We start from the raw sequence: 21,755 nt of genomic DNA, 5'->3' as shown, positions 1-21,755 counted from the left end.
ATTGCCATCATCTTTTATCCTGTCACGAAGGAGAGGAAACACAAAACATTCTGATGAAGGTGATTTTTAGATCTTCGTCATTCGTTTTCATTGTCTGTATTTTAACCTCAAAACCCGATCCTTTATCTTGGTTATCCTGATTCAGTCCGATGATAATGCAAACAAATTAATAACATCAAGTGACAAATGTGAAATTAAGGATTTATTCATGTTTATTAAGAAAAAATGACTGTGTATCCATTGTATGTATGCTTCGTCCATCCGTCGCTGCATCTTAAAACTGTTCCTAGTGCAGCTAGAATGGTGGCAATTACTATTTTACAGTAGTATTGAGTCGATGCCTATTTCAAAAGATCTCTCTACAGCCAACAGTGGTTCTCCAGTGCAGTGTGAAAGGAAGTCAAAGGAACATCTGCAGGTCGCATTCTGTTCCCTCTCAATCTCAACCGGCCGTTATGGCTGTCATTGCCTGTTTATTGAAAGCTTGAGCCGCATATTATTCAGTCACAGCCACTGAAATAGTCGGAACAGAACTTGAGCATTTTGAATGGGTACATGAATTAGTGACATACAGTTGAGAGATCAGAATGTCATTTGTCTTCGTTCCTGCTGATTAGGATGTAGGAGTGATTGTCCAGCATGTCCTCAAAGGAAGTAAGAAACTCTGAAATAAAAAGCAATGAATCAAGCAAATGAGGCATAAGTGTAAAGTACATGTGCACAGTATCGTCGTAAAAGCCATACACAAAATAGGAGTTTATGTGTCTGGACTTTTGGGAAAGTGGTATATAGCATGTTGGGTTGGCAAGCGTCATGTAAGTTCAGATCCTATTCTCAGTACTATCCACGTTTCTACAGCAGTGAATAATGTGTGACATGCTGAAGTCATTTAGAGAAATAACTGCAGTCAGTAAATTATCCCAAAAAGGAGTGAAGTTGCAAAAGAAAGGCATGCCCATTGTTGCTTCATTACATTTAATGAGCTGTTATTCTGGGATGTGACCTTTAACATAGTCACTGTCAAACTTGCACATTGGTCGTTTTTCCCCTCACCAAGGAGACTTTACTGTCTTTAAGCAAACACAGCTCTCAGATGTGCAAATTAGATAAAATGGGCAGGACCGTGGGAGAGCCCTGAGATTTATTTTGGATTTACAGGAAATGTGTCTGGAAAATGAGAAGCTAAGCAATCTTAAGGGGAGGAGGTGAGGAGGAGGAGACAAAATTGAAATACCACTTGCTATGCAGAAAGCTCATTTAATTTCATCACAGTCTAAGACAGTGCATGAATTCCCTGAGTGGCCCAGGCTCCATTCTTGTGTGATATAACTCACTGGAGGGATCCATGTAGAAGCATTTTCATCTGCTGTAGGTGAGCAGATGGCTGGGTCACAGACAATGGAGAACGTGAAAGACACCTAGAGGCCTGGTTTAGGTTACCTTATCATCTTCGGCAGCTGTGAATTGCAGCACAGGAAATCAAGTGCGCCATTGCCCATAGGTGGCAAATGTTTAAGCTGCTGTTAATTCAGGTATGAACATTTTGACTCCTGGTTGATGAGACATAAATAAAGATGGAGTATTCCATTGTGTGTGCCTGTTCGTTCTATTCACATGTAACAATGGATCTTAGTTCAGTGAATATCTGACAATGGGCTCAATTCAATCAAGCTCACATTGCAGTAGCATGAACATGCTTTTCCACATTAGCCCCCCCCCATACAGGTAAATGTTTACAATTTTCAAAACAAGACTTGTAGTCTTTGGTGGAGAAAGAAACGATGCAATTCAATGTCCGGTCTGATTGAGTCCCAAGTTTTACTTGGATTTTTCCACTAATGCTAAAAGGCCTCATGTTAAATTATAACTCAATTCATAACACGTACTATGTTGACGGTAAAGCAGTAGGATGATTAATTGTCCATGAATATTCTCTTGCAATAAAGCAGTATGGTATTTTGCATGCACAGCACAGCAACTTTGTAAACCTTGTACTTTCCACACCGCATGCATACAATATGTTGATAGTGTACCAACAGATAATACATATTACTTGGACCGTTACAATGGATTGAAGGAATCATCCATGCGTATAATATAAACATTGCATTATTGTACCCAAGGGTTTGTATCCTGATAATTCAGAGAGGAAGACAAATTAAAGCATAGCTGAAACCAAGACATATTCCTCCGTATTGCATCACTTTGCATTGTTTCATGTGCACAGAAAAATCGTCAACATTTGAGACATCATTGAACAAAGGGATACACAAGGAAATCGTTCTTATGAACAGTACATGTCCCTGTTTTAGGAGCTAACTACCACCATGATGTATTGATGTCAGGTTAATGTGTAACGTAGAGGGTTTGATAGGGTTGGGATTACCACCCTGAACATTGTATCTGATGTCCTGACCTCCTTACTCATGCTATGCTCTATCTCTGCTACATGCAATGATAGGATATTTGACCATCTAACTGTTTGTTGATCTTAAAGTGATTATATTACAAGCACCAAAAGGATATACTTATGAGAATAATGTGTAATATTGTTATGTGAAGTTATGTGAATACTTATAAAGGAAGTGACATCATTGGTTACAAGTGGAGATAGTTGGATGGCATGGTGTCAATAAGAAAGAGAGAGCAAGTGCTTGGTTAATGAATGTTTTTTTTGGTTAGATAATAATACACTGCAGTGGATGACATCATTGTACACGATGGGATCTATTTTGACAAACTAACCTCTAACATAAATCTAAGCGCACTCAAGTTGTGGGTGTGTCAGAAATATTTTTGATATTTTGACAATGGGAATTATGGGCGCATGTTGTAGGTGTTATGATGGCTTGACCACTCACTGGCCAATGAAAAACTGCTCCAAAGCCTTTTGTGGTTGCTTTAAGTTGTGTATTTACGGTGTTTGGTGTTCTGTTGTCATAAACTCCGGCGGGAGAAAATGGATGTTCGTCCTATCCGTGAAAGATAGCGCTACTAGTTTATTAAATAGCATAGAGTATAAATAACATACAGTAGTAACCCTATAATAGTTTAGTTATAACACATGTTTATGAATCCAATTTTTCATTTGCCTTTTTAAAAAGGTAATATCCTTCAACGTGGGAATGTTGCATTCAAATTTCGGTAGCCTATAGCCCAAATTGCATTGCATATCCGAACAAGAGACATTGCCTACCAAATGTTATAATAAGATTAGCCTACCTTCGCAGTGATATGGCCTGTATGGTGACTTTGCCATGTGAAGAATTTTACAGGTAAACAAACAAACAGTCAAATATTAGCCTCCCTATAGGCAGCGGGGTGGGTTGCCTCCCACAATGTAACCACCTAGGGTCGGGGTTACCAGACTATGCAAATATTAATACAATAGCGGATTCAGCAACACTGACAACATTCAGAAATCCTGCGATTTGACATCAGCAGAGGACAGTGGAAGATTCATTTTTCAACAAAATTATAAACGAGAAACAAGCAGACTTTTTAACTACTTGATGTTTCTAAATAGGCTTCCTACAGATAACTTGATGTTTCTAAATAGGCTTACTGACATCTTTCATTCAATGGGCATCGCACGTGTCTAAAGTTTTTTTTACAGGAGCTGGACATAAATATTATCGAAAAACTGCTCCCAAAAGTGATATTTTAATATACCATTGGCGATATGCTATTCTATTGATTAGGATACCGGGTGCAGGCTAAATCCATGCCATAGACAACAGCCCTACTGCTAAGACCAGCTTTTGGTCTGTCTCTAATATCACCTCAGTGTAAGCAGACTGATATAAAACAGGTAAATTACCGACCCTGGCGCAATGCTTTGAAAAGAGCAGAGTGCCTGCTTTAAGAGGTTGAAATGGCAAAATATTGTGCATTTGAGAATTGCGCTGGGTTAACTGTAGCCGAAAATAGAGCCCTACACCATTACGAGGCTGTCATCGTGACATGTGCCGTGTCACGTACCATTCTGTTCCTTAGCTGAGTTTATGGTCAGGGATGCCCTTGAAAGCTAGTTAATACCACTTGAGACAGATAGACTGTGACATGGTGTCATGATTTTAAAGGTCAAGGAGAGACCTTTAAACTCCCTAGGTACAGTGGGGAGAACAAGTATTGCATACACTGCCGATTTTGCAGGTTTTCCCTACTTACAAAGCATGTAGAGGTCTGACATTTTTATCATAGGTACACTTCAACTGTGAGAGACGGAATCTAAAACAAAAATCCAGAAAATAACATTGTATGATTTTTAAGTAATTCATTTTATTGCACGACATAAGTATTTGATACATCAGAAAACCAGAACTTAATATTTGGTACAGAAACCTTTGTTTGCAATTACAGAGATCATATGTTTCCTGTAGTTCTTGACCAGGTTTGCACACACTGCAGCAGGGATTTTGGCCCACTCCTCCATACGTCTCCAGATCCTTCAGGTTTCGGGGCTGTTGCTGGGCAATATGGACTTTCAGCTCCCTCCAAAGATTTTCGATTGGGTTCAGGTCTGGAGACTGGCTAGGACATTCCAGGACCTTGAGATGCTTCTTACGGAGCCACTCCTTAGTTGCCCTGGCTGTGTGTTTTGGGTCGTTGTCATGCTGGAAGACCCAGCCATTCAATGCTTTTACTAAGGGAAGGAGGTTGTTGGCCAAGATCTCGCGATACATGGCCCCATCCATCCTCCCCTCAATACGGTGCAGTCGTCCTGTCCCCTTTGCAGAAAAGCATCCCCAAAGAATTATGTTTCCACCTCCATGCTTCATGGTTGGGATGGTGTTCTTGGGGTTGTACTCATCCTTCTTCTTCCTCCAAACACGGCGAGTGTTGTTGCCTTTATCATTGGGTTTACTTGATAGCTACCTACACAAATAGCTAGCTAGAACAAAGTGTTAATAAGATATTCATTTAAAAAGATTAAAAGCAATACAAATAAGTTCTCCAGTAGCCATCTACTGAGGGAGCTAAGAGCTGTGTTGTCAGTCATTTCCCAGCAACTTCAGTAAAAAGGCAGATCCCCAGGAGGACTTAGCTTTTTGGTCTAATCAGACCACATGACCTTCTCCCATTCCTCCTCTGGATCATCCAGATGGTCATTGGCAAACTTCAGACGGTCCTGGACATGCGCTGGCTTGAGCAAGGGGACCTTGCGTGCACTGCAGGATTTTAATCCATGACGGCATAGTGTGTTACTAATGGTTTTCTTTGAGACTGTGGTCCCAGCTCTCTTCAGGTCATTGACCAGGTCCTGCCGTGTAGTTCTGGGCTGATCCCTCACCTTCCTCATGATCATTGATGCCCCACTAGGTGAGATCTTGCATGGAGCCCCAGACCGAGGGTGATTGACCGTCATCTTGAACTTCTTCCATTTTCTAATAATTGCGCCAACAGTTGTTGCCTTCTCACCAAGCTGCTTGCCTATTGTCCTGTAGCCCATCTCAGCCTTGTGCAGGTCTACATTTTTTTCCTGATGTCCTTACACAGCTCCCTGGTCTTGGCCATTGTGGAGAGGTTGGAGTCTGTTTGATTGAGTGTGTGGACAGGTGTCTTTTATACAGGTAACGAGTTCAAACAGGTGCAGTTAATACAGGTAATGAGTGGAGAACAGGAGGGCTTCTTAAAGAAAAACTAACAGGTCTGTGAGAGCTGGAATTCTTACTGGTTGGTAGGTGATCAAATACTTATGTCATGCAATAAAATGTAAATTAATTACTTTAAAAAAATGTTTTGATTCCGTCTCTCACAGTTGAAGTGTACCTATGATAAAAATTACAGACCTCTACATGCTTTGTAAGTAGGAAAACCTGCAAAATCGGCAGTGTATCAAATACTTGTTCTCCCCACTGTACATGGTAATGGTGGTACGTAAAAATCTCTTGCCACACCAAACTTGATGTGTACCCCATCTTTATTTTTGTTACTGCACTGTGCTTTCCCTTGCATATCAACTGTATATTCCAACCAAACCTTGTAAGGCAGATGACAAGATTTGCCATACCTGCAAAGCAAATGTGATTTCGTATAACACAATGGTTTGTTGGACCTTCACTGTACCCTTGCTGCTGAGGAATTGGCATTGGTCAGGAAAAGTTAGACTGATGCCGGTTATACTTGTGATTACAAACTCAGTGGAGTTTTCCTTATTCAAACTTTTTCTGAGGGCAGCTCTGCCTTGAGGGCGGGACAGAAGACAGCCCTTACTGTCAATAACACACCCACCCCTCACTAGCTTGTCAGCTGCCTTGTAGAGGGGGCAGGTACTAGCAGCCTGCACCTGTCATGTCATTTGTCAATCAGTCCCAAGGCCAATCAACAGGTAGCTGATTGGCATCTACAGCTGCTAGTCGCAATCCCTACACATCATAGTAGAGGAAAACTGCCAAACACAGCTGTCAAATGATTCTAAAAGTTTGCTCTATGGGGGGAACATGATATCCATACGTTTTGTGCCGACATTGATATAATGTAAAATGAACGTGGCCACAAGCCAAATAAAATTCATGTAAGGGTTAACGATTATTTGAAGGCAGCTTCAATGGCTTTATGTAATACTTTATGCAAGACTGAGCAGAATTGCAAAGGTAGTTCCTGCAATCTGTGTAAATCGTATCCATTCACTTGGCACTACGCCCAAACTTCTCCGTTTTTTTATCTTGCTGGTGAGCTGGTGTTGAGCTGAATTGGTATTCCCTGGAATCCCGGAGGCCTGGGGTTTGTTCGCCGTGGGGGGCCCAGCGATCAAAGCCAGGGCCCAGGTGGCAGCTGCTGGTGGCATCTGATGGGAGATCTGCTCTGCCGTTTCCATTCAATTGGGGAACACTGCTACAGACCTTGTGTTATTATTCACCAGGTAATGTTGAAATAGCTCCTTATCTGGATGACAGTGCTACATAGCTGAGAAATATTGAAATTAACACAGTCTTGAGTTTTAAAAAAAAGGGTAGGGGGCTTCTGCACAGCAGTACGTCTCCTTCAAGGTGCTGTGTCTGGCAGGTTGTAGATATTATTTTGAGATGCTGGTTTATTCTCTAAATAATGGCATAAATTCATGTGATGTTTATGCATTTCTTCAATTTCTATTTGAGTGAGGTGTCAAAACTTTAAAAAATAAAAGCACAAGTAACTTTTTACTTGGCTTTTCACATCCTCAGAGCATTGTTGACAAATTGAAAATATTTTATATTTGGTGATAATGCAACCAAATGTTTTCTTGTTCCTCTGTTTCAGAACCGAATGGATAAAAAATACATCCTGGAATGGCAAGATTCCCCATGGGCAGGCACCTTCATTTTGCTAGTATTGAGAGAGATGTTGTCTTTACTGGCACCTGATTTATCCAATGAGATTGCAATGGGAGCCTCAGCAAATGGGTGTCAAATTGGAGGAGAGAAATCCGTTAAACAATGGAGTAACGTTTTACTGAAGGTAAGGCATGTTGCTTTACATAATTAAGACATATATTTTCTTATTTTATTACAGAACTTGTGGCATTTTTCAATATCGAGCCTGTTCATCATGTCTTCAGTCTCATGGGCCTGCAGCCTAAGACTTGAGCTCTTATTTATAATGAGACACAGATGTCAGGCAGATACAGCATGTCTGTGAGCAGTGCTGCATGTCCTCCTCTCTATAGAATAGCCCATGGTTTAGGTGTGGTCTTTCAGATGGTTTTCTTCACCGAGAGAATAGAGCATTCTATTACTAGCACACCACTCTGCTGCTGTTTCTGTATCTCTTCTGAACATATTTCTTGGAAATGTTACACACACCGCACACTGCTTGCTGTGCAGTCATGTGTAGACACTCCATGTCGACACTCCATGTAATAACTGCTTATACCATGGCAACGTTTGAATACTTGTTTCTGATTGGCTTGCAGGGCATTCCAGAGTGTGCATTATTTCCCTATGGCGCGCGGTAGAATTTTGAAAACAAAAGTGAATTGAAAACATGAATGGCATTGTTGAATTTGATTTTCATAATAGAAAGCTAGGACCGATGGTTTGGTTAGCTAAACTAAGAATACTGTTTGGTTACCATCTAGTAGACTTGCTAGCTACTTGCGTGGATGCTAAACACATTTCTAGCAGCAAATGAACACGTCTAGCGGCAAATGTCTTAAATTACAGCCATGGTATAGAAGGGACAATCAACTCATTGCTCTATGCGTTCTCTGGAAAATAATGCAACTCCGTGGAAGGTCAGTTCCACTCCGCCAGTGTGTCGTTCATTCGTTTCCATAGAGTGCATAGCCTCCTATCCCTTACATAATGAATACATGTACATGTGTCATAGAGGAGGTGTGATTAGCGCAGGGGCACTGCACTCCAAGTCACTCTATGTTGACAGACAATTCCTCTAGTCAGACATTCTGTGTCATTTGAGACCTCTGGCATGCTGTGTGCCCTTGTGGCTACAACGGTTGAATAATAGTGCACTTGAGTGAAACTGCAACTGCTTTAATGTCTCACAGACGGGACAAACAAAATAGAAATGAAACGTTTCATGTGTGTGTGTGTATAGTACCCGTTGGGGTGAGCGTACATCCTCTAAAAGTGGACTTCTAAATATTGGCATGTTGGAGAAATAAAGATAAAAAGAAGTGTTATGGATGTTAAATGAAATGGACACACTTTTTGGGGAGACTGATGCTACGCATCCTGAGTGGCACAGCGGTCTAAGGCACTGCATCGCAGTGCTAGCTGTGTCACTACAGATCCTGGCTCGATCCCAGGCTGTGTCGCAGCTGGCTGCGACTAGGAGACCCAAGAGGTGGCTCACAATTGGCCCAGCATTGTCCAGGTTAGGCCGGCTTGTCCTTGTCCCATCGCACCCTAGCGACTCCTGTGGCGGGCCGGGCCCAATGCACGCTGACACGGTCACCAGCTGTACGGTGTGGCTGGCTTCCGGGTTAAGCGAGCATTGTGTGAAGAAGCAGTGCGGCAATTGGATATCACAAAAAGGGGTGCAAATATAACAAAAATAATAATAAAAAAAAAACATAACTAGAGGCAGCCTGAATAGAATACAAGGCCAGGCACCACTTTTATTTAATTTTTTTAATCTTTAAACATATACAGCTTTCCTTCAGTGTTAGTTATGTAGATGAGATGTTAATGAAGCAATACAGACCCGTTGAATGTCGACACAAATATAAGATGTTTTTGTATTAAAAAAAACAAAAACAAATATTGCAACAAAATATGCACATGAAACAATATTCCATTTGAAAAAGACAAAAAAATTGTTGATACACTCTTCTCATCTTTCTATCTAAAAAAAAAAAACAGCACTGCATTGTATGAGAAATCAGAATTTATTATCCAAGACAATCTTATCTAGAACACGTCATTTTCAAGATATCAACAATCACTTCAGGGCAAGTCTGAAGAACACTTCTCAGAACAAGCAGACAAAATGTGGTGGATTCACAAGCTTCTGAAGCTAAGGCTGTGAACATCAATATCTATCACATCCACAACCGTTATGGATGTTAAGGATATCATTGCGCTGAAAAAGGTTACTCCTAATGAAATGTAAGAACCCAATTATAGACCATATGAAACCTTGTTGAAAGTTGGCTTTACAGAGGAAGTTTCAAGATGATCCAATGTATGGTGCATGTTTTACAACGACAAAAAATCCTGGATTGATGTTACATTGCCTGTCCCAGTCACCCCACTATCTTTATAAGATAGTAGAACATAAAATAAAATGTTGGTCTGTATTGCTTCATTAACATCTTCATAACTAACATGGAAGAACAGCTGTGAGTGGAAAAAAATAAGCTCTGTGAGCCCTTTCTGAAAAGCCTTTTTTGAGTCTTGGCAGCCTAATCTGTAATGGTCCAAATTCAGGCAATTTCCTTCATAAACTGGTCAAATAAAGCTTGAACTCCAACATATAGAATAATTATCAACGTGGTTTCATTTGGAAATGACTAACTTTATTTGTACACGCTCAGGTTGACCTTCCCATAGAATCACCCTTATCTTATTTGTCTTGCACAGTGGTGTATTTTGAGGCACACCATTGTTCCATACAATCTACATTTCAAAGACTCAAAAGAATATAACAAGAATTGAACCTTCATACAACTTATTTCTCAGAGTCTTTCGTATTTGTCCATCTTACTTTTTTTTTTAACAATAAAAAATGAATTGACCTGATAAGAAGAGTCAAAGAAAAAAAAAAAAAGATGAGGTCACGGAATTCTCAGAAGAAGATGGCTCCAGGCCAATCATATAAAGTAGATCATTTACAGTACATGACCCACACCTTACTGTTACATTTTTTTTGCCATTGGAGGTGAAAGAGTTTATGAACAAGAAAAGATCACTTGAGAAATACCAGCAAATAGCTTGAGCAAGGTCAAAGCACGTTTGTATTTTGTAAGTGCACACAAAATTCAGCCCGATGAGAAATTATTATTATTATTTTTTTCAAAATAATTATTTTTGGTTGACAAATGTGTCATTAATTGAATAGAAATGACAGTTGAAGTTGGACGTTTACATACACTTCGGTTGGAGTCATTGTTTTTCAACCACTCCACAAATTTCTTGTTAACAAACTATAGTTTTGGCAAGTCGGTTAGGTTAGGTTTGTGTATGACACAAATAATTTTTCCAACAATTGTTTACAGACAGATTATTTCACTTATAATTCACTGTCTCACAATTCCAGCGGGTCAGAAGTTTACATACACTAAGTTGACTGCCTTTAAACAGCTTGGAAAATTCAGAAGATAAAATAAAGTGGTGATCCTAACTGATCTAAGACAGGGAATTTTTACTAGGATTAAATGTCAGGAATTGTTAAAAACTGAGTTTAAATATATTTGGCTAATGTGAATGTAAACTTCCGACTTCAACTGTACACCTTAGCCAAATATATTTAAACACAGTTTTTCACAATTCCTGACATTTAATCAGAGTAAAAATTCCCTTTCTTAGGTCAGTTAGGATCACCACTTTATTTTAAGAATGTGAAATGTCAGAATAATAGTAGAGAATTATTTATTTCAGCTTTTATTTCTCTTATCACATTCCCAGTGGGTCAGAAGTTTACATACACAATTAGTATTTGGTAGCATTGCCTTTAAATTGTTTAACTTGGGTCAAATGTTTCAGGTAGCTTTCCACAAGCGTCACACAATAAGTTGGGTGAATTTTGGCCCATTCCTCCTGACAGAGCTGGTGTAACTGAGTCAGGTGTGTAGGCCTCCTTGCTCGCACACACTTTTTCAGTTCTGCCCACACATATTCTATAAGATTGAGGTCAGGGCTTTGTGATGGCCACTCCAATACCTTGATTGTGTTGTCTTTAAGCCATTTTGCCACAACTTTGGAAGTATGCTTGGGGTCATTGTCCATTTATAAGATCCATTTGTGACCAAGCTTTAACTTCCTGACTGATGTCTTGAGATGTTGCTTCAATATATCCACATAATTTTCCTACCTCATGATGCCATCTATTTTGTGAAGTGCACCAGTCCCTCCTGCAGCAAAGCACCCCCACAACATGATGCTTCCACCCCCGTACTTCACGGTTTGGATGGTGTTCTTTGACTTGCAAGCCTCCCCCTTTTTCCTCCAAACATAACGATGGTCATTATGGCCATAGTTCTATTTTTGTTTCATCAGACAAGAGGACATTTTTCCAAAAAGTACGATCTTTGTCCCCCATGTGCAATTGCAAACTGTAGTCTGACTTTTTTATGGCGGTTTTGGAGCAGTGGCTTCTTCCTTGCTGAGCGGCCTTTCAGGTTATATCAACATAGGACTCGTTTTACTGTGGATACAGATACTTTTGTACCTGTTTACCTCCAGCATCTTCAAAAGGTCCTTTGCTGTTGTTCTGGGATTGATTTGCACTTTTCACACCAAAGTACGTTCATCTCTAGGAAACAGAACGCGTCTCCTTCCTGAGCGTTATGACGGCTGCATAGTCCCATGGTGTTTATACTTGTGTACTATTTTTTGCACAGATGAGTGTAGAACCTTTTGGCGTTTGGAAAATGCTCCCAAGGGGTGAGCCAGACTTGTGGAGGTCTACAATTAATTTTTTGGGCTGATTTATTTTGATTTTCCCATGATGTCAAGCAAAGAGACACTGAGTTTGAAGGTTGGCCTTGAAATACATCCACAGACACACCTCCAATTGACTCAAATGATGTCAATTAGCCTATCAGAAGCTTCTAAAGCCATGACATCCTTTTCTGGAATTTTCCAAGTTATTTAAAGGCACAGTCAATTTAGACTTCTGACCCACTGGAATTGTGATACAGTGAATTATAAGTGAAATAATCTGTCTGTAAACAAATGTTGGAAAAATTACTTATGTCATGCACATTTCCCACCACGTGGGCCAGCCCACTACCAATTGGAGTTCTAGCCAATGAGCTCTAGCCCCTTGCATTTGAGTGACAGCTAGGAAGAGTCCTGCCCAGCATTACCCAATGAGATTGCAGGGCATGCCCAACGGCTCTGTGGACACAGGAGAGAGAGAGAGCAATTACTTGGTGCACATATCTGCACATATGTGACGTAGTACGCAATTTTCGGGGACCACTTTTGGCTCCTGAGTGATACTTTCAGAACTACTGGCTAACAAGTATACAAAAGTACACAGAGAATCTCCTTAATAAAATGTGTCTTGAAGCACATACAGTCATATCTAACCTCAACCAGGTTACAACAACACTGGGTGTAACTAAGTATACCTCAAGATGTTGTTTACTCTGATCATTTTACACAACACCAGGACCTCCAAATCTTGAAGGGCTGCACATATGCCAGATTTGTGTTGGCTCATTCTGTTGCAGTGCAGGTGTCAAATCCCCCCTAAAATATAATGTAGTTGAAAAATATGTACAGTCATTCTCTGTACTTTTTGAACGATCTAATCTAATCAAACCATCAAGACCAGTAATGGCTTTCTGCATTCCAATGGCCTTTGATCTCAGTACAGTAAAGCCTTGAGATTACAGACCTGATTGTTTGCAGGAATGTGCAGCTAGTTTGCAGGTCTAGATCAACACACCGCGTGTGATACACAGTCAAAACACACATTGCCCTTGCAAATATACATTCCAGTAAAAATACACGTTAATTCTTACTCCCTTGTGCATTTCTTAAAGGGGGCTAAAGATTCGAATAGCAAGTTGAAAGGCACCTGCATTAACTTTTGTCTAAGCATTTCTATCCTTTGGTTCAGGTGGAGGAATACAATCACGGGCATACCTTTGATCTTTATCTCTTTACAAGCTGTGAGAATGGAGCTGGAAGAGTTAAAGAGTGCCATCATACCACCCTGCATTTCTCTTAGGTAAACTCTGACAGAGCTGATAGAATTAAATGATAAGATACAATAATTCATTGGCTGTTGTAATGTAGTGGACATATGGTGATAATAGACCTCTCTCTGGCTCTTCTTGTGTGACATTCAAAGTAGATAAGCTGCACTCCACGTTCATATTCCCCGTGTGTTGATATTGATGTTTCACGGACATTTTCAAAGTGAACTAACCACAGTACAGTGGCAGCAGGCAAACACAATAACTCCATTCTTCATTATTCTGTACCAGCCGTATACATAAAATAACAGGGGCAAAGGACAACCACATTAAATTATTACTTGCCTTTTTGAATCTATATTCTCAAAACAGTTCCTTGGCAACAGCTCTTGTGAAAATATTGTAAATAGCATTCGTATAGAGACAGGTGGTCGACAGTCTCTTATTGCCACATCATCTGCTTTTACATGCGGCATTGTTCCTCTCCTCACAAATGTTATGTTTATCTCTGTAAGAATATCGCTTATACATACCCCCCCCCCCCCCCCCTGATACGAGCGTTTTCATTTGACCCTTTTCTGCCAAATGATTTCCAAATAACGGTATAGATGTAGCATTATCATTCTAGGCTTTTGATTTGTTTAGATGGTTTGATCAGGTTGTCTTTATTATCATCAACACGTGTGATAAAATATATTGTCGTCTGGGTAGAGAAAGCCTAGCTACAATGTAGAATATTTGAAGAGAATGCACATCATCCCTCTCCCTCCAGTTCAGGTCCCCCCCAGTTCAGGTCCCCCCCCCCCCCCCCCCCCCCCCCCCTTCTTCCACACCGCGGCAGTATGTTTTTTGAACGCTCGTGGCGCTGTACATCTTCTGAACCACCACACAGACAGGAGTGAGAGACAGTCATGGAGAGGTGGAGAGCGGACTGTTTTCTTTGTTATTTTTAAACTCTTCCCATTCGCATCTATGACACGATTCACAGTGAGCTGTACAAGCAAAGATTCCCGATGCACTCGAAAACGGCAAGTAGGTTTTCACAGGTGAAGTACAGAGTACTTTTTTTCAGCTCATGGTTTGGGATTGCGGTAGCCGGAGATGATATGTGCCATCGCTTTGCTGTGTGTGTGGGCTAGTCAATTCCGAGATCGAGTGTTCTATCTCTGCTGCGTCTTTTATCGATTCTGAATGGTGGTGGGGTGTTGGTCGTGAACAACTCTGAACATTCATTACCTAAGATACTTCCATTTTAGTAGGCAAATAGTGTTGCAAAGTTGTGTACTAGTCGGTCGGCTGCGGAAGGGCCTGGCTGTGTGCACGGAGTTTGTTTCTGCCTCCCCTCCCCCATCCGTTTCTGCTGCTGTGCTGCTCATACTCAGAGGCCAAGACATGAATGCAATGAATGTGGTGATCACTTCAAAGCATTAGGGATGGTAGGGAATGGGTGTAGTAATACAGATTACACTCTTTGGAAATGTACGTGCATATTACGAAACTGAAGACCGCAACACAGTATTTGTGAATGTGCACATGGTAATGCTTGCACGGTCTACGTGTTCACAGTTGGAATCATATCACAGCCTGTTCTTGATAATGTGATCTTGCTATTTTGGTAAATGTGCTACTACGTAGGCTACATTGTGGTTTAATAGAATTTCAGCATCAATATTGTTACTTTTATTTTGTTCCAGTATAACGTCAGCTTCCTAACGTGTTTGTTACGTTGTTGCTGGAAGGCTATGTTGCTAAGTTAATTGATTCCAACAGTGTTGTTTTGGTATTGTACACAGTGGAAGTTGAGAATGGAAAAACGAATCCCACAACGAATTCACACCTAAGCTTTTCCCCCTGAATTTTAAATTGAGCCGTTTAATTGATGCAGTGAAGAGGGGAACTTAGATTTAGGGTTTGATATTGACATGACCAATTGCGTATAATGTTTGCACAAATCATTCTGAGCAGTTGGCTGAACTAATGCCCAGTAGTCAAAGCAGTTGCCATTAGCTAACGTCCACACCTACTGTGTCTATAACGATCAAATTCTTATTTTACAATGAGACCTCTCAGGTAGCAGGCGCAGCACGTATAACACACAAATAGGTGAAACAATATCATAGATACAACAGTCAAAAGTACACACAATGCCCAGTCAGCAAGAGATTGAGTAATATGCAGCATTTAATTAAGAGGCACTGGGAAAACACATGCCGTTATCAGTTAAAATCTCAGACAGTTTGTTTTTAAAAGTACCAGTTGGCTCAAAATAGCATAGCTTTAGCGTTTTTTTTGTAGCATGGTCCAGTCTCTAGCAGCAGGTAATTGAACAGCATTTTCACCAAAGATACTGAGTGTCTTGGGGATTGCCAGGTTGATGTAATTGCTGGATCTCAGGTTGTTGGTGGTGTGGAGTCTTAGTATAGTGAGCTGAGATAAAGGGAGGTCTTGCCGAGGAGGGATTTGTATATGAATGTGAGCCAGTGTGTTTTATGTCATACATGTAGTTAATGAATGACTTATAAGTCACAGTGATGGGTTTGGAATGGGGCACTAGTGACAAAGCTTATGGCAAAGTGGTAAAGTACGTCCAGTTTCTTGAGGGTGGACTTTGGGGCCATATTGTAGATGACATCACCACTATCCAGGATGGGAGTATTGTCATTTGGACCATGGTGCGTTTAACACTGTGTGTGAATTGAGATTTGTTCTGGTAGAGAAAGCCGAGTCTGGACTTGACCTTTGCTTGAAGATTATTGATTTGTGTGTGGAACGATAGTGCCAGATACCCAGGTATTTGTATGAGCTGACATTCTAGGTCAGTTGGTGTCTAGATAGATGAGGACATTCTAAAGATATTGAGAATCTTGAAATGTAACATTTAAAGAGAAGTACTACTCCTGCTACTAGAATTGAGCGTATCACATTTTTGTGTAGATTCATCATCTCTGTCAAGGTGAAAAGGAGAGATTGAGTATAGTTAGTGTTTCCTTGCACTGTGATGTGTAAAATACCCTGTCTGTCCACTCCATAGTTCCCGGACAGCCACAGGGGAGGGCCACTTCCTCCAGGTCTCAGCAGGGACTGAAAATATTTGACTCAAGGTCGTCCTCTGATATGATCAGTCGGAGTGCCTGCCTGGCTGCATTCACCACACACAGCAGCCGTGGTCACAGTCATGGCAGATTGGGCTCTGCCTGCACCCCGCAGTTCCTCTTTTAACCTCCAGAATGCTCTGCCCTTGTCGCTCTATTTCATGCTCAGGGTCGGCTCCTGTAGTACACTGCTCGGATCTGTGTCTGTCATCAGTGGCCTCAAGTGGAGTTTTTGTTCTCTGTGTCCTTTACATGACACATGTCAAACGTGCACGTTTATTTTCAATAGTGAAGAGGGGTCGATGTGCACATCTGTCTCTACTTACAGGAAAAAACAACAAAATAAGAACCTGACAGTTTTAAAGAATGGAAGGAAGAGGCACCCTACTACTGGGTGTCCATAACCCTTTTCCGTTCAGTTATTTTCAGCCAACCATTCCAAGTCAGAAATACATTCAATAGGATTGTGATGAAGCAGTTAGGCTATATCTGAAATGGTGTTCTTAATTTTCGCTACCGCTGTATTTTATAGAATAGATTTCATTCACACTAACATATAGCCTAGCTGCAGTTCAGAAACCCAACAATAAAAATATATTCTAGAATCTTCTGATGTTAAGGTATTGCTGTAGGGAGTCATTAATGGAACGTGCTAATCTGTGTGAACACATGACACACAGATCACTTTTTTTCGTGAGTATCGATTTCTTCAATGCCCTTTGCTTTAGGGGATATTGAATTTTATTTCTTAGTAGTCAAAATATTTTTTCAACCTTTTAAATGGGTGCTATCGATGTGAGCAATGAAATAATTTATGGCATCTCTGTTTTGGCAGGATTTCTTTTTGAAATATTAGACTTGTGTGAATTCTATGCTTAGACATAGATATTCAGTCTGCTTTTATTTTCTCAGTATTGAATGGATTTCCAATTTGTCTCAAACGTTTGTTCTTTTTTACTAAGTTGTCAAAATGAGATAATAAACGTCTTGAGTCATTGCCTGTGAATACGTTTAAACGTGTGTTTAAAGCTTCCACTCATTATTTTTGTATTTTTCTTACAGGAGAAATTCTTTCACGGTGGCATAAGTAGAGGGGTGGATCTGATCGTTCTGCACTGTGGGCTGTACTGGGACGGGGTGTATGGACGCTGTGAACATGAGCGTGGGCGACAAGTTGGGGGGTTACCTGGTGGATCTGGGGGGCAGCTTCACTGAGGATGCCCCCAGACCCCCGGTCCCTGGGGAGGAAGGAGAGCTGGTGTCCAGCGATGGACGGCCCTACAGCCACGGCTTCTATTCTTTCAAGAGCCTCAAGAACGAGGCCTCCACGGCCACGCCAAGACGACCTGACCTGGACCTGGGCTATGAGCCGGAGGGCAGTGCCTCCCCCACGCCGCCCTACCTTAAGTGGGCAGAGTCCCTGCACTCTCTCCTGGACGACCAGGATGGTATCCACCTGTTCAGGACGTTCCTCAAGCAGGAGGAATGTGCCGACATGTTGGACTTCTGGTTCGCCTGCACTGGCTTCCGGAAGCTCGAGGCCAACGAGGGCCAGGGCGAGGAGAAGAAGCTGAAACTGGCGAAAGCCATTTATAAAAAGTACATCCTGGACAACAATGGAATAGTCTCGAGACAGATCAAACCGGCCACCAAGAGCTTCATCAAGGACTGTGTGATGAGGCTGCACATTGACCCGGCCATGTTTGACCAGGCTCAGACTGAGATTCAAACTATGATGGAGGAGAACACCTACCCGCTGTTCCTCAAGTCAGATATCTATCTGGAATACACCAGGACTGGGGGGGAGAGCCCTAAGCTCTACAGCGACCAGAGCTCTGTCTCTGGGGGTGGGAAGGTTTTACCAGGGTATTTGCCCACGCTGAACGAGGACGAGGAGTGGAGATGTGACCACGAGTTGGAGGAGCAGCAGGAGAGTGATCCCACTCCCAGCAACCGGCTCACTCAGAAGCTGCTTCAGGAGACAGCTTCCCAACGCGTCACCAGCACCAAGAGATTCCAGGACAGTCACGAGTACAGGTAAATCCTCTCTCTCTCCAGTCTCTATAACTATCTAGCTTCTCTGTGCAAGTGCTGAATTAGAAATAAACTTGTCCTCCCCCCCTCTGTCCGAGTGCTGCCTGAAGTTGGAGATGAAAAGTGTCTCTGAGTTTAGCACAGCGGACAGCTTAAGGTGAGAGGAATGCAGTGCAGGCAGAGGCCTTTAAGTACCTGTGATGGTGAGGCAGGGGTCGGAGGGAGAGCATTTGCTGGTTGTTAGAAGGTGGAGGCAGACGCTCTTTGTGTTCCCCACGCAGGTGTCCCGTGAATGGCCGGCTTTTCTAGTGGAAGAAAGGTTCTCTCAGAGAAAAGCTCAACGTGATTTCTCTTTTGACTGTGGAAAATGGAGAAGTCTGGTTTAACTGCAGCCGAAAGTCAAAGGAAGCAGTCCCGATATTTCTCTTCTGGATGACTAAAATAGGATTGTAAAAGTACGGTCTTGTTTATCTGTCTTCCATTCTTTAATCAATAGTAATATGATGCTTATGTTACATTTGACAGAAACCTTTGTGTCACAGCCTTGTGTCATTTCATTTGCGCAGAATGGGATTGTGCGATGTGACTGACTACTTAAAACTCTAATCCTCGTCCTGTTGGAACAGAAACAGCGCCTCTGGGCTTTTTAGCCCACTATGCAAAGGATTAGGCCTCTAAATGTTCCTGCCAAAGTCTGCGAATTAAATATCAATATTTTTTTTAAAAGACATATTCACACATCTCTGAATTTGTTCCATATTGGTCACTAAGCAAAGCTGCTATCATCACCAGTTGTGAGAAGGATACGCGGAGGGATTTTGCAGATTTATTTAGCCTTGCTCTGAAATATGTAAGAACACAGCATTTTTACTTTTCAGATGGGCTTACGGATATTCACTGTTGGCATTGTCTGGTGCAGAGATTGAAGATTGCAGAATTCTATCCCTAGAAGTTGACCCACTTTTCTATCAACAGTCTTCAACAAACCAGAAGATGCAGTAGCACTCTGTGCAGAGAATGTGTTGAAGAGTTGTGGTTGCAGGGCTGAAAGACTTGAAATCCGTCTTCAATTAGCCTGACTAAAAAAGTAACGTTTCCAAGTCTTTGTTTTAGTTTAGGACTAGTGTTGTGATTTTGGAAATAGGTCTACTCAGAAATAGCACATTGTTTAGACTATTGGCCTATGCTAAGGAATATTGTTTTGTCTGACTTCAGTCTATTTGGATGCTCCGAACAGTGTTTTTAGTATAGTTATAGTGTATAGGCCTTTGTTGCCTTTTCTCATTTCCAGCTGGCCTATAAATGTGACAAAATGAAAGACTAGGATATTTTAAAACCACAAACACTCCCCACTCCACCCTACTTCTGATTGTGTATTCTATGGCCCCTGGATATGATTTGCTTTAATTAGTGAGAGCAGTGCATTTTTTGAGGTTGTTTTCAAATGACTATTTCATTAGGTCTAGTATTTGGCGGAAATTACAAAAAATATTACCCTCCATTTTTAAATAGCCTTTTAGCATCACCCTTCGGGGTTTTGTGCAACTAAATTTTGCAGCAGTCAGATGTCTTTTAATGTGTGAAGACCAGAAGCCAGGGAATTAAAAGGGAGCAGCTCGGTAGTGAAGATGAATATGGAGAAAAACACGTTTTTTTCACAGTTGTGTAGTAATGCACAAAAAGACGTTGCGGGATATTTGTGCGTTGTTCTCAGACAAGCAGGTGATGGCCTCAGCCAGTCACTGTTCTTGTAGAGACAAAGCTCTCTGAATATGTGTACGTGCTATGATGAGCATGAATACACATTTTATATGAACCTGTTCATTCAGAAAGACTCATTTCAACCTGTCTGTCAACTCATTCAATTCACCCCTGACTCATTTTCCACCGGGAACCTTTCTCCTGGTGCCCCTTCTCTCTCCAGGTCTCCCTCGGAAAGTAGTTTAGATGGTTTACCTCAATGACAATTTCTGGTATGAACAGGTTAGATATATATAACCTCAATTTTTATATAACCATGTCATCTTCAGAGTAATTGTAGAGAGAATGTAATGAGTAACTTAGCTGTTAGCAGGTCTGATTCCTTCACCTACAGTCAGAAGTTTACGTACACCTTAGCCAAATACATTTAAACTCAGTTTTTCTAATTTAATCCTAGTAAAAAAATCCCTGTCTTAGGTTAGTTAGGATCACCACTTTATTTTAAGAATGTGAAATGTCAGAATAATAGTAGTGATTATTTATTTTTTATTTATTTTATATTTTATTATTTTTTTCATCACATTCCCAGTGGGTCAGAAGTTTACATACACTCAATTAGTATTTGGTAGCATTGCCTTTTAAATGTTTTAACTTAGGTCAAACATTTCGGGTAGTCTTCCACAAGCTTCCCACAATAAGTTGGGTGAATTTTGGCCCATTCTTCCTGACAGAGCTGGTGTAACTGAGTCCGGTTTGTAGGACTCCTTGCTCTCACACACTTTTTCAGTTCTACCCACAAATGTTCTATAGGATTGAGGTCAGGGCTTTGTGATGGGCACTCCAATACCTTGACTTTGTTGTCTTTAAGCCATTTTCCACAACTTTGGAAGTATGCTTGGGGTCATTGCCCATTTGGAAGACCCATTTGCGACCAAGCTTTAACTTCCTGACTGATGTCTTGAGATATTGCTTCAATATATCCACATACATTTTTTTTGTGAAGTGCACCACAACATGATGCTGCCACCCCCGTGCTTCACGGGTGAGATGGTATTCTTCAGCTTGCAAGCCTCCCCCTTTTTCCTCCAAACATGACAATGGTCATTATGGCCAAACTGTTCTGTTTTTGTTTCATTAGACCAGAGGACATTTCTCCAAAAAGTACGATCTTTGTCCCCATGTGCAGTTGCAAACCGTAGTCTGGCTTTTTGATGGCGGTTTTGGAGCAGTGGCTTCTTCCCTGCTGAGCAGCCTTTGAAGTTATGTCGATATAGGACTCGTTTTACTGTGGATATAGATACTTTTGTACCTGTTTCCTCCAGCTTCTTCACAAGGTCCTTTGCTGTTGTTCTGGGATTGATTTGCACTTTTCGCACCAAAGTACGTTCATCTCTAGGAGACAGAACGTGTCGTCTTCCTGAGCGGTATGACGGCTGCGTTGTCCTATGGTGTTTATACTTGTGTACTATTGTTTGTACAGATTAACATGGTACCTTCAGGCATTTGGAAATTGCTCCCAAGGATGAGCCAGACTTATGGAGATCTACAAAAAAAAAATTCTTGCCTGATTTTTTAAATTTATTTTCCCATGATGTCAAGCAAAGAGGCACTGAGTT

General features: G+C 41.2%; 1 protein-coding gene across 13 annotated transcripts in view; it reads left to right on the top strand.

Annotated features, from left to right (window-relative positions):
• Positions 1-21,755, top strand: part of LOC110486310 (axin-1) — a 46,907-nt gene that overhangs the window by 6,553 nt on the left and 18,599 nt on the right. For 4 of the 13 annotated variants that reach the window (XM_090196399.1, XM_090196397.1, XM_036941021.2 and 1 more), the window contains exons 1-2: positions 14,180-14,340; positions 17,467-18,441. In XM_090196399.1, the coding sequence (XP_090052525.1) occupies positions 17,546-18,441 (896 nt within the window). In that variant the 5' untranslated portion in view covers positions 14,180-14,340; positions 17,467-17,545. Of the gene's footprint in view, positions 1-7,242; positions 7,441-14,163; positions 14,359-17,466; positions 18,442-21,755 lie in introns of those variants that run through there. The other 9 variants (XM_090196398.1, XM_090196396.1, XM_036941020.2 and 6 more) reach the window with 4 other exon arrangements.

The sequence above is a fragment of the Oncorhynchus mykiss genome, chromosome 13, assembly GCF_057628025.1.
Source record: "Oncorhynchus mykiss isolate SJ-2025 chromosome 13, ASM5762802v1, whole genome shotgun sequence".
Taxonomy (NCBI): domain Eukaryota; kingdom Metazoa; phylum Chordata; class Actinopteri; order Salmoniformes; family Salmonidae; genus Oncorhynchus; species Oncorhynchus mykiss.
The sequence above is the reverse complement of the archived record's forward strand: the minus strand, read 5'-3'. Positions and strand labels throughout refer to the sequence as shown.